Source organism: Anopheles cruzii, chromosome 3 (assembly GCF_943734635.1).
Source record: "Anopheles cruzii chromosome 3, idAnoCruzAS_RS32_06, whole genome shotgun sequence".
Taxonomy (NCBI): Eukaryota; Metazoa; Arthropoda; class Insecta; order Diptera; family Culicidae; genus Anopheles; species Anopheles cruzii.
In genome coordinates, this window is record NC_069145.1 from 2,700,501 (window position 1) to 2,713,452 (window position 12,952).

The 12,952-nt window shown below is 44.0% G+C and overlaps 4 protein-coding genes across 4 annotated transcripts in view; 1 reads left to right on the plus strand and 3 right to left on the minus strand.

Moving 5' to 3' along the window:
• Positions 1-1,554, minus strand: part of LOC128274914 (vesicular glutamate transporter 3) — a 9,864-nt gene extending 8,310 nt beyond the window's left edge. The window contains exon 1 of the mRNA XM_053013258.1: positions 1,441-1,554. The gene's annotated coding sequence lies outside the window, so the exon portion shown is untranslated. The remainder of the gene's footprint in view (positions 1-1,440) is intronic.
• LOC128274907 (glycerol-3-phosphate dehydrogenase, mitochondrial) overlaps positions 1-12,952 on the minus strand; it is a 281,955-nt gene that overhangs the window by 162,445 nt on the left and 106,558 nt on the right. The gene's annotated exons all lie outside the window — the stretch shown is intronic.
• On the plus strand, positions 3,099-4,519 carry LOC128274931 (RNA pseudouridylate synthase domain-containing protein 1-like). Its single transcript, XM_053013277.1, has 3 exons — positions 3,099-3,335; positions 3,423-3,666; positions 3,836-4,519. Exons 1-3 carry the CDS (start codon positions 3,099-3,101, stop codon positions 4,255-4,257), a joined length of 903 nt encoding a protein of 300 aa, XP_052869237.1. The 3' UTR covers positions 4,258-4,519.
• LOC128274945 (uncharacterized) lies at positions 7,546-12,465 on the minus strand. The gene is made up of 3 exons (XM_053013296.1): positions 12,455-12,465; positions 7,917-8,063; positions 7,546-7,760 (listed from the first exon to the last, which is right to left on the minus strand). Exons 2-3 carry the CDS (start codon positions 8,028-8,030, stop codon positions 7,665-7,667), a joined length of 210 nt encoding a protein of 69 aa, XP_052869256.1. The 5' UTR covers positions 8,031-8,063; positions 12,455-12,465; the 3' UTR covers positions 7,546-7,664.

Here is a 12,952-nt window from a genome sequence, read left to right on the forward strand (position 1 = left end):
GTTGAGTTGACAGCGGTGGAGTGAACCCAAACTGTTATACGCAACACAGGTACAATCGCTTACGTTCGCATCGGCCGCTTAAACTTTCCCAGATTTCTTCCAAAGGCTGTAAACACACAGTTCAAATGATTATTATTCAAAATGCGGCCTTACCGAAGTTATAATGTAAGCAATAAAGTGATATCCAACCGGAACATTACCCTCACACCACCTTGGGACCTAGAAGGAATCCTATTGCGGTCGTTATCCTCGCACGTACTTCACACCGCAAACGTGCGTCACAAACGGCGCGCCACAAGTATTTGTCGGTGTGGGAGCGCTTCCTTTTGGCTTCGTCACTTTCCGCACATAGTTGTGAATTTTCCTGCTTCATTCAACTTTCGGTACGGTTCGGCCAACATTCCTTTGCCGTTGTGCGGTTTTCGTGGGCGCTTGTGGTTGAAGAAAATCGATGCCCAACTTGCCGATCATGCCGACCGAAAGGGGATATGAAAGAATCCGCTTCCGCGGAATACCGAAGGCCTTCGGACCCATGACGGGTGCTACGATAACGTGCAGCTATGTGAGTTGTGAATCATTAAGCTATCAGCAAGACATGCCTCGCAGAAGCAACTGCGAGTGTGAGATGCTACTGTGGCCAAGAACAATCGGGAAACAGTTTTCTTTGACTATGGTGATGTGATGTTCCATTACTTTCATTTCTTCCAAACAGTCAAACTGTCCACAAGGAGTAGTATTTGAATGTTACAGATTTGTGCACCACATAAATAATGTTTGAAACGTATCGGTTTTATGCTCAACAAGAATCAGAGTTCTTGGATGGTTTTTTCAAATTGACGTACGACTAACAAGACGCATACTAATGCCTTTCGCGACGGAACGAGTAGATTATTCGAGCAACGTTTAAAAGTAGAATATGTTGTAATGCTACAAGAGCTGATAAGGATGAACATATTTCGGCGAACCTGCGAACTATCATTGTAGCAAAATTTACCAAATTCTGCTTCATCATGTCCCGATAGGCATTAGACAAGAGTATTGATAAATCGCTACTGTCATGCGTTCGTTATCTCGAATAGGACAAATTGCTGATTTAGGAGACGTCGTCAGAAATGGGCACAATCCAAGCGATAGAACCCAAACAGACGTATAAATTATTTTGGAAATTTTCACAATTTTCATAATTTTCCCTCATGGGCACCGACTAAAATGTAGAAGGGATTAGGAATTGCATAAGTGATTGCTTCAATAACGACAGAAAAGCTTCAGTCGCCGTCGCCATGGTTGCTGTACACCCAAAGCAAATGCACGTACGATTTTCCTCGATGATGTGTGATTTTCAAATAATGGCGTGTCTCTTCTTTTGAAAGCAAACGATTGAACTCCAGCTTCTATAGGTTTAGTTTTGTCTTGTGATGATGCGATGTTCACGCTACTTACCGGCATTAACTGGAGCCCCCAACCGTGATGCTCACGGCCGGGAAAGCATGGCCATCGTAGCCATGCAGAAGCAGCAGCTCGGTCGCGTTACCGGCGGGGTAAACGAGTTCGCTGGCGTGACAGGATGTATGCATTTTCAAACGACCAACAGCATGGGGAAGCATGTTCCAAGAATCCGATAGGGAAACTTCCTTCCTAGGAAATGCACGGCCAACTTTTTTTAACGAAGAGAAACACACTCGCACTTTGACAAACAATTCCAAGGACTGCTCCGTTCAATGCTCCGATTTGCGAATGCTGGCCGGATCGGATGACGCTTATCGATTACACGATTCGGCTGTTTGCTAACGTCAGCACCTCAAGGAAGTTGTTGGCACATTTTCACTTATCACAAACCGCGGAACATTGTGCGAATCTTGCAAACTGCTTCCTTCTGCCGCAAACACTTCCGCACCACCGTTCTCGGGTGGATATTTTCCTTTTCGGAAAAAACCGCGCACAATATACTTGCTGCGGATCGATTCACCCTTTTCAGCCGTTCCACACCGGTTCCAACGAGCTTGGAAACCTTGAGTTGTGCAAAACGAGCCACATAAAAAATTGCAACCGAACCGTTCGATGCAAAACTACACAGGACGTTTTCGGCTGACGTTTATCTGACAGCTGGCGCCAGCTTCTAGTTTTTCTTCGTCGCGCGGTTTTGTGTTTGCGTTGTTTACGTTTAAACACGCGGACGGTGATCGACCAAATGGAACCAATTGCGAATGTAATAATTTGTAACGCAAAGCAAGAGTTTGTCCGATCTCAATTATTGCCTAAATTGTGCTCCCAAATCAATTTCGCGGATCGTACCGCGCTTTATCGATTGAAGCTGTGCGGCGGATTCAAATGTGACATCTCGAATTCGACAGTCCGGAGTATTTTATAGCACAACCGATTTCCCGAATGAGAGCAGTCATCGCAGGATTATGGGAAAACCAGTGTGGTAGAAAAAAGGATTCGGTGCTGGTGCGAGCTGCTGGTGTATTTGTGATGAACGGGGAAAAAACGGAACGAGCCGTCCGCAAAAAAACCCTGGCCAGTGTAGGAATTCGCAATCGAAAGGCGTACCTTGCGTGCCGTCGTTGCTGCGTGTCCGTTGTTCCCATGCGGTTAGCAGTGGGAAAATCCGCCACCGAAACAGCCTCTCGCACTGGCCACAATAGCAACAATAGCAACAACACCACCACCAGCGGGGTGGCGGTGTGAAGGCTGTGTCAACACCAGACGCAAGTGTGCAACAAAAAGTGAACGAAAAAGCACGAGCGCCCGGAATCGACCCCGTCAGGATTGTGTTTTCCCCGAACCGTTTCTCGGTCCACTTCTGTTCGCTACGTTGCGTGTCGATGGGAAAAAAGGTCGATCCGAGAAAGGAGCACACTGCACAAGCCACGGCACTCGACAGCACTTCGACGTCGCGCCTGCACGAGGATGCAGCGTGAATTAATAAGCAGCTAGGATTCTAGAACAGGGTCACTCTCGTTTGCTCGGAAGGATCTGTGCGCTGTCAGGCATCGGGTCAACACAGAGTTGCCACGCTTCGCGACCGTTGCCAAAACGGGCCCAAACCGTCCCCGAGCCTGCCCCCCGCCGCGCGCGAGTGAGCATCACTCCTCAGAATGATAGATGAAATTGTAGAGCGCATAGTTCAGTTCTTCTCCACCGGCCTGGTGGAGAAAATCGTCAAAGCTTTCCTTGTGCTATGCGATCGCTTCGTCAACTTTATTCTTTCACTCTGCGAGGGCAACAACTACAAGAAGAAGGACGAAACGGTGGACGTGCTGTACACCAGCGGTAACTTTCTAGTGATCAACAAAAAGCACGATCTGCTGATCAACTCGAACGACACCAAAAAGGTACGGCAGTCCGCAAATGTGTCCGCACAATACAGATTGTGCGCGCTTGTCTTAATGCTTACCATCTTTTTTCTGGTCCCTTCATAGAAAACGGTGCAAACGATCATGCGCAAACAGTTTCCTGAGTACGTACAGGATAATCTAACGCACGACTTTTACTTTGCCCATCGGCTGGACTTCGCCACGAGTGGGATATTGTGCATTCCGTTGAACAAAAATGCCTGCAAGGAGGTGTGCCAGGTTTTTGAAGAGCAACGAGCTCGAAAGTATTATCTAGCGTTGCTACGCGGTCACACCGATTTCGACGAGGAGGTGATCGACATAGCGATAGGTAAGCTTTCGTTTGACTTTTTTTTCGATTCCTTCGAAGTGTCGAAAGTAACAATCCATAGCCGAATGAGCCTGAAATCATCAGCAAAAGCGTGCACCAAAAAGGAAATATCAACTGCATCGAATCCCTCAAGGGCTAATTTGGTTCAACCTACCATTGTACATTGCAGGAGAGGACATTCGGTTTAAGGACACCAGCAAAAAAATGTGTACTATCCTCGAAGAGGAACGCTGCCAAAACCCGCGACGCAGCATTACGAAGGTGCTGGTGTTGGATCGGGGCTACTACAATGGAAAGCCGGTCACCAAAGTTCTTTTGCGGCCAATCACGGGCCGGCGGCACCAGTTGCGGTTGCACTGCGCCCAGATCGGTCACGTCATCGTCGGTGACTACACGTACAGTCTCAAGATCGACACGTCGCCGCCACGAATGTTTCTGCACGCCTTCCGCCTGGTGCTGCCCAACACGATCGAGAACCTCGATATTCAGACGGACGATCCGTTTACGGAGAAAGCGCTAAAGTACAAGTGGAGGGTGGTCGAACAGGTGAACAGCATTGCCAACGCCTTCGATATCATTGACTCATTTTAACATTTGTGGGAACCATGTAGGATATACTTTTGTAGGTCACGCTCGTTCACGTTTAGATTGGATCATTTTCGGCGCCGTTTGAATGTAAATATTCGATCTTTCTCCCGAATTTACTCGCTCTAGAACATTTGTTTCGCAGCAAGTCGGCCGAATAAGCCGAAAGCACAAACAAACGCAAACCGAACGCATCGAAACCGTTCGTTCGGCTTAGTTTCGTTCGATAGCACAATTGTTTGGGTTACTTTCCACTCACAACAGTTCCGTGTCCTTTTGCGAAATGGACGGTTCCCCTCGTTTGTTCGAAAATCCGTTGCGGGAGTTAGCGTAGCTCAGGCTGACTGTTTGATACTTGAGTTCGTCGCTGTGCGCAATCAGCTTAATGGAAGGGTGCGGAAAATTAATACATTATAGCCCACGCACGTGGCGATGTTAATGCTGGAACAGTAGGGGTAAGGGAAAAACTTATACTAGTCATCACACAAAGACACCTGCACGATCAGCGCGGTAGTATAGTGAAAGAAAATAACTAAACACATGTTGACCCGAAACATACATAAATTTCCTATTTATCCACTCGGAATCGGCGACGGATGGTTGGAAATAAGACTGTAGTCTAGAGAAACAAAACAAACCTAGTTTCAGCATCTTTAACGGCGAAACAAAACACTTAAACAGGTCGTCGCTGGGCGCTGCGAATAGTTTTCGAGGACTTCAACGTAGATTAGTGCGATCGTTAAGATTAACGCGGCATGGAACGGTGCAACGACTGGTGCAACCCAACATTGCAGCTACGTAGCGCTGCTTGAGAACATTGGATTTTGTTTCACTCAAACCCTCTTGCATATTAATTATGGACTATGAAATTGTTGAAGAAGAAAAAACATGAAAACTAGAAAAAAACAAACAATCCTTCGCAAATAGAATCGTGAACAAATGAAGCGCAAACACAAATGCATTATAAAGTTTGAGGAGTAGAAGAAATAACTAGATAGCGATTTACTACTAAAATGCCACCTTTTTCTCATGCGTACTTTGCAACACACATAGTTCACATTGCGGACGGTGAGCGGTGCGAACACAAGGAAACCCGACAACCGTTCACAGAGCACATCCGCTTCCCATCCGTCGAAAATGAGTCACTAAGGCCCGGAGAATTAGTCCCAAAATAGCAGTTTCTCACATTTGCACACCAAACCTATTTTCCTATGTAATTAACTTGTTTCACTACCGCTAGTGCTGCTCGAGCTTTGTATGATCAGCATACAAAGTGGTTGGTCTAAGTAAGCTGGTTTGTTTTAGCATCACAACATAATACGATGCGTTCGCTCGTCAAGAGTGTTAGAATGTTAAACTGCAGTTAGCTCAAACACTGGGACATTGTTGCAAATTTATTCTTAAACTTTAACATTTCGACAGTATTTAGTTTACTGAGCAGTGCTATTTTAATGTTGCATTTTTCCTAGCAAACCCAATACTCTTTCTGCATTGGTTTCTACTTTCAAACTTGTGCAACGGTGAACCACTCCGGTTACGTGTCGCCTAGTCAGAGAATACTCAACTTTCCTACGCGGAATAGCGATTTGCTGTATAAATAAAACGAGTGAGACGCATCTGGCGTGAAATAGCTTACCAAAATGGACAAACTACATTTACATTCTTACATAGTTATTATTATACGCCGTCGGTACGAGCAGTGTTATCATGCATAAACTCAACACAACAAGAAAACAGCCGCAACCAACCAATGCAAGTTCGCCGTGTACTTATTAACAAAGTTTTTGTACCTTAAACTCAAACGAATCCTTCGACGGTTGTTCCATGCACTAATCTTCCAGTCTGTGATGTGTATGGTTCTAGGGCGGGCAACGTAAACCATAAACAGCCGTCGGTGGAGGAGGCACCAGGATCACAACAGCAGAAAAGAAATACTTAGTCAGCTTTATTAATCTCTCTTATCTATCTCAAAACGATGAACACACAGCCGAAAGAAGAAAGGAAAAACTCTTATCTCAAAACATACCAATCAAGTATTTGCATCGCATAAAATGACAGACAAAAAAAACTTCCCAAAACGACGAACGAGAAAAGTTGCGCGGGGTACGTGGTGGTAAAAGTGGTACCAGTTTGCTAGTTTATTCGATCGCAATAATTTGGCAAACCTAACGTAGGATCGATTGCGACATTCATCACTGAATAAGTAGAGAGTCCGATGTTTAAATTAAAGGAACGCCACACATCGCAGTACGCGTGACCGTACTAGAATGCAACGTGTTCGCACGCGAGATGGACCGATTGCAAAGATAGGGCCGGTGTTTGAACGATGAGCGCGAAACGTTGCATGAAGATTGTGATATCCCTGTGACTGAAAGTGGTGACCGGAGCAGCATTGTTCGCATTGTTTTTCCATCACTGCCATGTAAAACATACAAATACCGAAACTTAAACGGAAGGAAACATTCAAACGAAACTCACAAACACAGTTTCAAATAGATCTCCTTCCTTTATCAAATCAATGAACACTCAGGAAGCAGTTCAACATGCGCCTAGGTCTAAATAATCCATTGTGCGACGTCCAGCGACCAGTGGCGCAAGAATGGCCTGGAGAAGAGTCTGCACAGCCCAATCTCCGCCGGACGATGTAACCACATGCAGGCAGTCGCGAAACAATGCCGTTAACGTTCTAAACTGCACTTACGATCGCCTAGTCAAACAAATCGAACTAAACAAGTAACACGATGCTAAAGCAAAACCCTTTCGTACACGTACACGGTAATCTCTGCTAATGTAAGCGAACAGTGTTTGAAGCGCGTTATCAACTTCGTCGGTTTTCCATTCCCCTCGAAATATCCTGCCGTTTACGATCCTCGCTTTTCGGCGGACAGCGAAACGTGTCCGTGAAGGAACTCAATCATACTTACGCACGTGGTCAAACCGACACCTTGCCCGTTTAGATCCGTTCGAATGGTTTTGTTCTTAAACTGTTGAATAGAAAAATATTGCATTACACAAGCTAAAACCGATAACAGGATATCGATAAACAAAAATCATTTAGAAGATACAATGGGAGCATCGTCGCTCGGCAGATGGACGGTTAATGTTTAAGAAAGTGGCGATATATATATACACAGAAGAAAAAAAACCGAAAGAACCAACAATTAAGATCGAATCCAGATTTTTTCTTAAACATAGACGCATAGTACGGAAGAAAACTCAATCCAAACAAAAAAATGAAAAAACCATTAAACAATTTCTTTTGAAAAGAAATAAAAACGCTTTTTGAAATCGATCTGATCATCGATCATCCTTGCATTTATTCATACTGCCAACGATGGTGCCTGATCGCCGATGGGTTGCGAGGCACACGGACCGCGACTGTTACATATTACTAGAATGTTGCCCCGTTGCGCTTAGTGCTCGCCCTTGTACTCGCGAACGTGAGTTACGACCCAAACCGGGTACGCGAGAACTCCCCCGAAGATGGCCAAACCGTGGACGACCTTTTCCTACGAAAAGGCAAAATATTACGTAACGTACTGGTGGCCGACAAAAGTTTGTGTAGTTATGTGAGAACCGGGAGGCATGATTTCGGCCGTTGTTTCAACACTTCCGTGCCGTTGGCGCCTTGCCTAGGTTCCAAGGTCCGGTGAGCGGACACTTACCCCAAGGGATACGCGAACCTGCGGCAGGGAGCTAGTAACCGAGAAGTACGTTCGGCGCTGCAGAGCCTGAGCGGCCACAGATGCCAAACGGGGAACGGTGGCGTTTGCAATCATCTTTCCGTTGATTTAATAGTAAGCAGGGAGAATCTGAAACCGGTAGAAAACGGTGAGTGGTTTGTCTTAACTAAAATGAATTACCACATCGCTAAACTTTGTCTCACCGAAACAGAGACGGTCGCGTTTTGCAATTACTTTTCGCCGAATGACAGCTTCTCATTAGTTTGTTTGGAGTTTGGAGTGGAGCAAATAAACACACATTTGTCCGTTTTGAGTGGGGGGGTAGGAAGTTGTAATTGTAAAACCTTTTCTCACAGATGGCACTTTTCAAATTCACAATTCAGTTACAGTATGTATCAAGTTTTCGAACAACGATAAAACCAAGGTAGAAAAATTACTTTATTCAATAAGAAAACAACTCGCAACACTACCGAAGACAAAACGGAGGAGGAGAAAGACCACTTTTATTGCTTCCTCCAAAAGAACTGGACAGATGACCTGGCTCTTTGGGTTGGTAAGCCCTGGTTTGTAAGCATTGAATAGGGCATTTGATAAAACAGTAATCTGCAGTTAATGCTTTCAGACAAACGCCAAAAACAAAGAGACAGGTAGTGTTTCTTGATTATCCCTAATTTATTTTAATAACTCTTTTCCATATTTCACTCCTTTTTTCTTTCGATATTTGAAAGATTTCTTAATTTATACACAACTCAGTTTCAGAAGAAAATTAATTTTATTGAGCTGATTCAGATCGTTGCTGTTTGTGAAATTATGCTAACTGCTATCGCCGAATTCATACGTTTTAGTATTCAAACTTATTCTAACCCAAACTTGAATGAACACTGAAGACTAGTTAGGTTCTTCCTTCTTGTGAACATTGGAGTGACGTATTAGACTGCTTGATTGACCGAACGCTTTTTCACAGACTTTACACTGGTATGGCTTTTCGCCGGTGTGAGTGCGGATATGATTCTTTAGCACAAATGACTGTGTGAACATTGATGAACAATGAGGACACTGATGCTGTTGGTCCTTATTGTGAATTTTCGAATGTACTGCCAGATTGCTTGATTGGCTAAACGCTTTGTCACAGACTTTACACACGTACGGCCTTTCACCAGTGTGAGTGCGAATATGGATTTTCAATTTGTAAACTTGCGTGAATTTTGATGAACAATGAGGACACTGCAGCTGTTGGTCCTTATTGTGAGTTTTCAAATGTTCTGCCAGGTTGTCTGATGACCTGAACGCTTTGTCACAGACTTTACAAATGTCCGGCTTTTCGCCAGTGTGAGTGCGGATATGATTCTTTAGCTTAGATGACCGTGCGAACATTGATGAACAGTGAGGACACTGATGGTGTTGGTCCTTATTATGAATTTTCGAATGTTGTGCTAGGTGCTGTGATGAATGGAATGCCTTCTCACAGACTTTACACTGGTATGGCCTTTCACCAGTGTGAGTGCGGATGTGGATTTTCAATTTGTAAGAGTCCGCGAACATTGATGAACAATGAGGGCATTGGTGCTTTTGTTTTTTCCGATGGCTGTTGGGGTTATCCAGAACATCATTCGTTGTTTGCAGCTGATGCTGCTCATCGCCCTCTTCGTATTCTGATTTGATTGCAATTGGATTTTCTTCTGCCTCGAATAAATCATCAGGTATTTTGCCACAACATTCATATGTCCTATTCGCTTGATGAACAGCAAAACACTTCTGATTCAAGTGCAAATCCTTCGCTGCATCCGGTGAGGTCACTGCAGTTTTAATTGACAATTCTGTGCCGATCGTTTGTTCGGCAGAGTGGGCGAAATGGTCTTGAGCGATTTCTGACTCGTTCTTCGCTGTGTTTTGCTGTTCGATAAATTTATCGACCAAATCATTCTTTTCATTGCATCGCCAACTTAACCGATCCATCTTTTTCAAACGCGATCCGCACATCGTGCACAAATACGATGGAATTCCAGGGGAGAATTCAATCTGTAAAAATAAGATACTCATAGAGCAGTTTTTCTTGTAGAACAACGAGCGAAGTCTGTTGCTACAATTTTTGCTACCTGTAGACCGGTAAACTGTCCGGATTCGTCGCGCGTTAGAGCATCGAAAGCATCACGAGTCGACATACACCGTCTACATATTTTTGCGCTTCTGGAAAATAATTCGCTATCATACCTTTGAATCACTATTGAACACCAACTTACTCAACACCATCCTCTTGTTTAATCAATGCCGAAGAGTCCATTTTAATTGCACTCGTTTATTTAAGCGATTCTGTAAATGCGTCCACTTTGCACTTGTTTATTAAACCAAGTTTGCTTCAAAGGTGTCTGCCTTTTGACAATCGGTCGATTTTTGACAGCTCCTGGGCGTCGAAAATTCGTAAACAACGGCGCTCCTGAGGTAGTTTGAGTGGCACTGAGGGCACTCATTTCGATCATATAATTCAAAACGATTCTATGATTTACGGTTAGGGCTCTTCTGGGCTTTACGGTTCTGTAATGGGCCAGGATCCCGACACCTCTTGAAGGATATATAGGCTTTCCTCCCCTACTTCTCCTAAACAGCCAGGGGCCCTAGTCACGTTGCAACTGGATATCGTAGCACTACAAGAAATGCGTTGGCTAGGAAGCGGTTCGCAGAATAGGCGTGACAGTAGCTACGATATCTACTGTAGCTACCACGACCGCGACCACATGCTTGGAACCGCCTACGACGTTGGTCCACGACTGATGCCGGCGATCATCGGTCAAACGATCGTCGACCCGGAGATCGCGTTTATGGTGAGTCCTAACTCTGTAGTGACTAGCGTTCACTCAGCTACATTGTGGCACTGGTCGCCTTTTCCACGCATACATTTTAGCTCCTAATTTAAGCTGAGGCTGCACCCCCCACACCGGCCCGTAAATGAAAGGGTATGCACCTGACGCCTGTCAGGCAGATTCTGCAAAATTAACCTAAACGTTCACGCCTCTACCGAAGACAAAACTGAGGAGGAGAAAGACCACTTCTATGGCATCCTCCAAAAGAACTGGACAGATGCCCTGGCTCTTTGGATTGGTAAGTCCTGGTTTGTAGGCATTGAATAGGGCATTTGATAAAACAGTAATCTGCAGTTAATGTTTTCAGACAAACGCCAAAAACAAAGAGACAGATAGTGTTTCTTGATTATCCCTAGTTTCAGTTTATTTTAATAACTCTTTTCCATATTTCACTCCTTTTTTCTTTCGATATTTTAAAGATTTCTTATTTCATACACAACCCAGTTTCAGAAGAAAATTAATGTTATTGAGCTGATTCTGATCGTTGCTGTTTGTGAAATTATGCTAACTGCTATCGCCGAATTCATACGTTTTAGTATTCTAAGATACAAAATTCAAATTTATTCTAACCCAAACTTGAATGAACAACGAAAGAATTAATGAGTTTCTCCCTTCTTGTGAACTTTGGAGTGACGTATTAGACTGCTTGATTGACCGAACGCTTTTTCACAGACTTTACACTGGTATGGCTTTTCGCCGGTGTGAGTGCGAATATGAATCTTTAGGTTAGATGAGTATGTGAATTTTGATGCACAATGGGGGCACTGATGCTGTTGGTCCTTATTGTGAATTTTCGAATGTTCTGTCAGATTGCCTGATGAACGAAAGGCTTTGTCACAGACTTTACACTGGTATGGCTTTTCGCCATTGTGAGTGCGGATATGAATCTTTAGCTTAAATGAGTCTGCGAACTTTGACGAACAATGAGGACACTGATACTGTTGGTCCTTATTGTGAATTATCGAATGTTGTGCCAGATTGCCTGATGAACGAAAGGCTTTGTCACAGACTTTACACTGGTATGGCTTTTCGCCAGTGTGAATGCGGATATGATTCTTTAGCTTAGATGACTGTGCGAACATTGACGGACAGTGAGGACACTGATGCTGTTTGTCCTTGTTGTGAATTTTCGAATGTACTGCCAGAATGCTAGATGAATGGAAGGCTTTGTCACATACTTTACACTGATATGGCTTTTCGCCAGTGTGAGTGCGGATATGAATCTTTAGGTCAGATGACTGTGCGAACATTGATGAACAATGAGGACAGAGGTGCTTTTGTTTTTTGCGATGGCTTTTGCGGTTATCCTGTTCATGATCCAGAATATCATTTGTTGTTTGCAGCTGATCCTGAACTCCTACCTCTTCGCTCTCTGATTTGATTGCAATTGGATTTTCCTCTGCCTCGAATAAATCATCAGGTATTTTACCACAGCATTCATATGTCCTATTCGCTTGATGAACAGTCAAACACTTCCGATTCAAGCGCAAATCCTTTTGTGTATCCGGTGAGGTCACTTCAGTTTTAATTGACATCTCTGTGCCGATCATTTGTTCGGCAGAGTGGTTAAGATGTTCTTGAGTGATTTCTACTTCGTTCTTAACTGTGTTCTGTTGTTCGATAAATCTATCGACCAAATCATTTTTTTCATTGCATCTCCAGCGAAACAGATTCATCTTTCCTTCTTTCAAACGCGCTTCGCACATCGTGCACAAATACGATGGAACTCCAGGAGAGAAATTAATCTGTAAAAACAAGAGTCTCATAGAACAGTCTTCCTTGTGGCACAGGGTGAATTGTGTGTTACTAAGTACTACCTGAGCACCGGTGCATTCGGAGAGCTTTTGAAGGTTGCACTGTCCGGAATCTTCGTTCGCTAGAGGCTCCAAAGCATCATCGTTAGACAGACAGCATCGACATACTTTTGCCGTTCTGTAAAATAATTCACTATCATACCTTTTAATCACTATTGAACACTAACTTACTCAACACCATCCTCTTCCTTAATCACTGCCGAAGACTCCATTTTAACTGCAATCGTTTATTAAGGTGATTCTGTAAATCCACTTTGCACTTGTTTATTAAACAATGTTTGCTTCAATAGTTTTGCCTTTTGACAATCCTTCGAATTTTGACAGCTCCTGGGCGTCGAAAATTCGT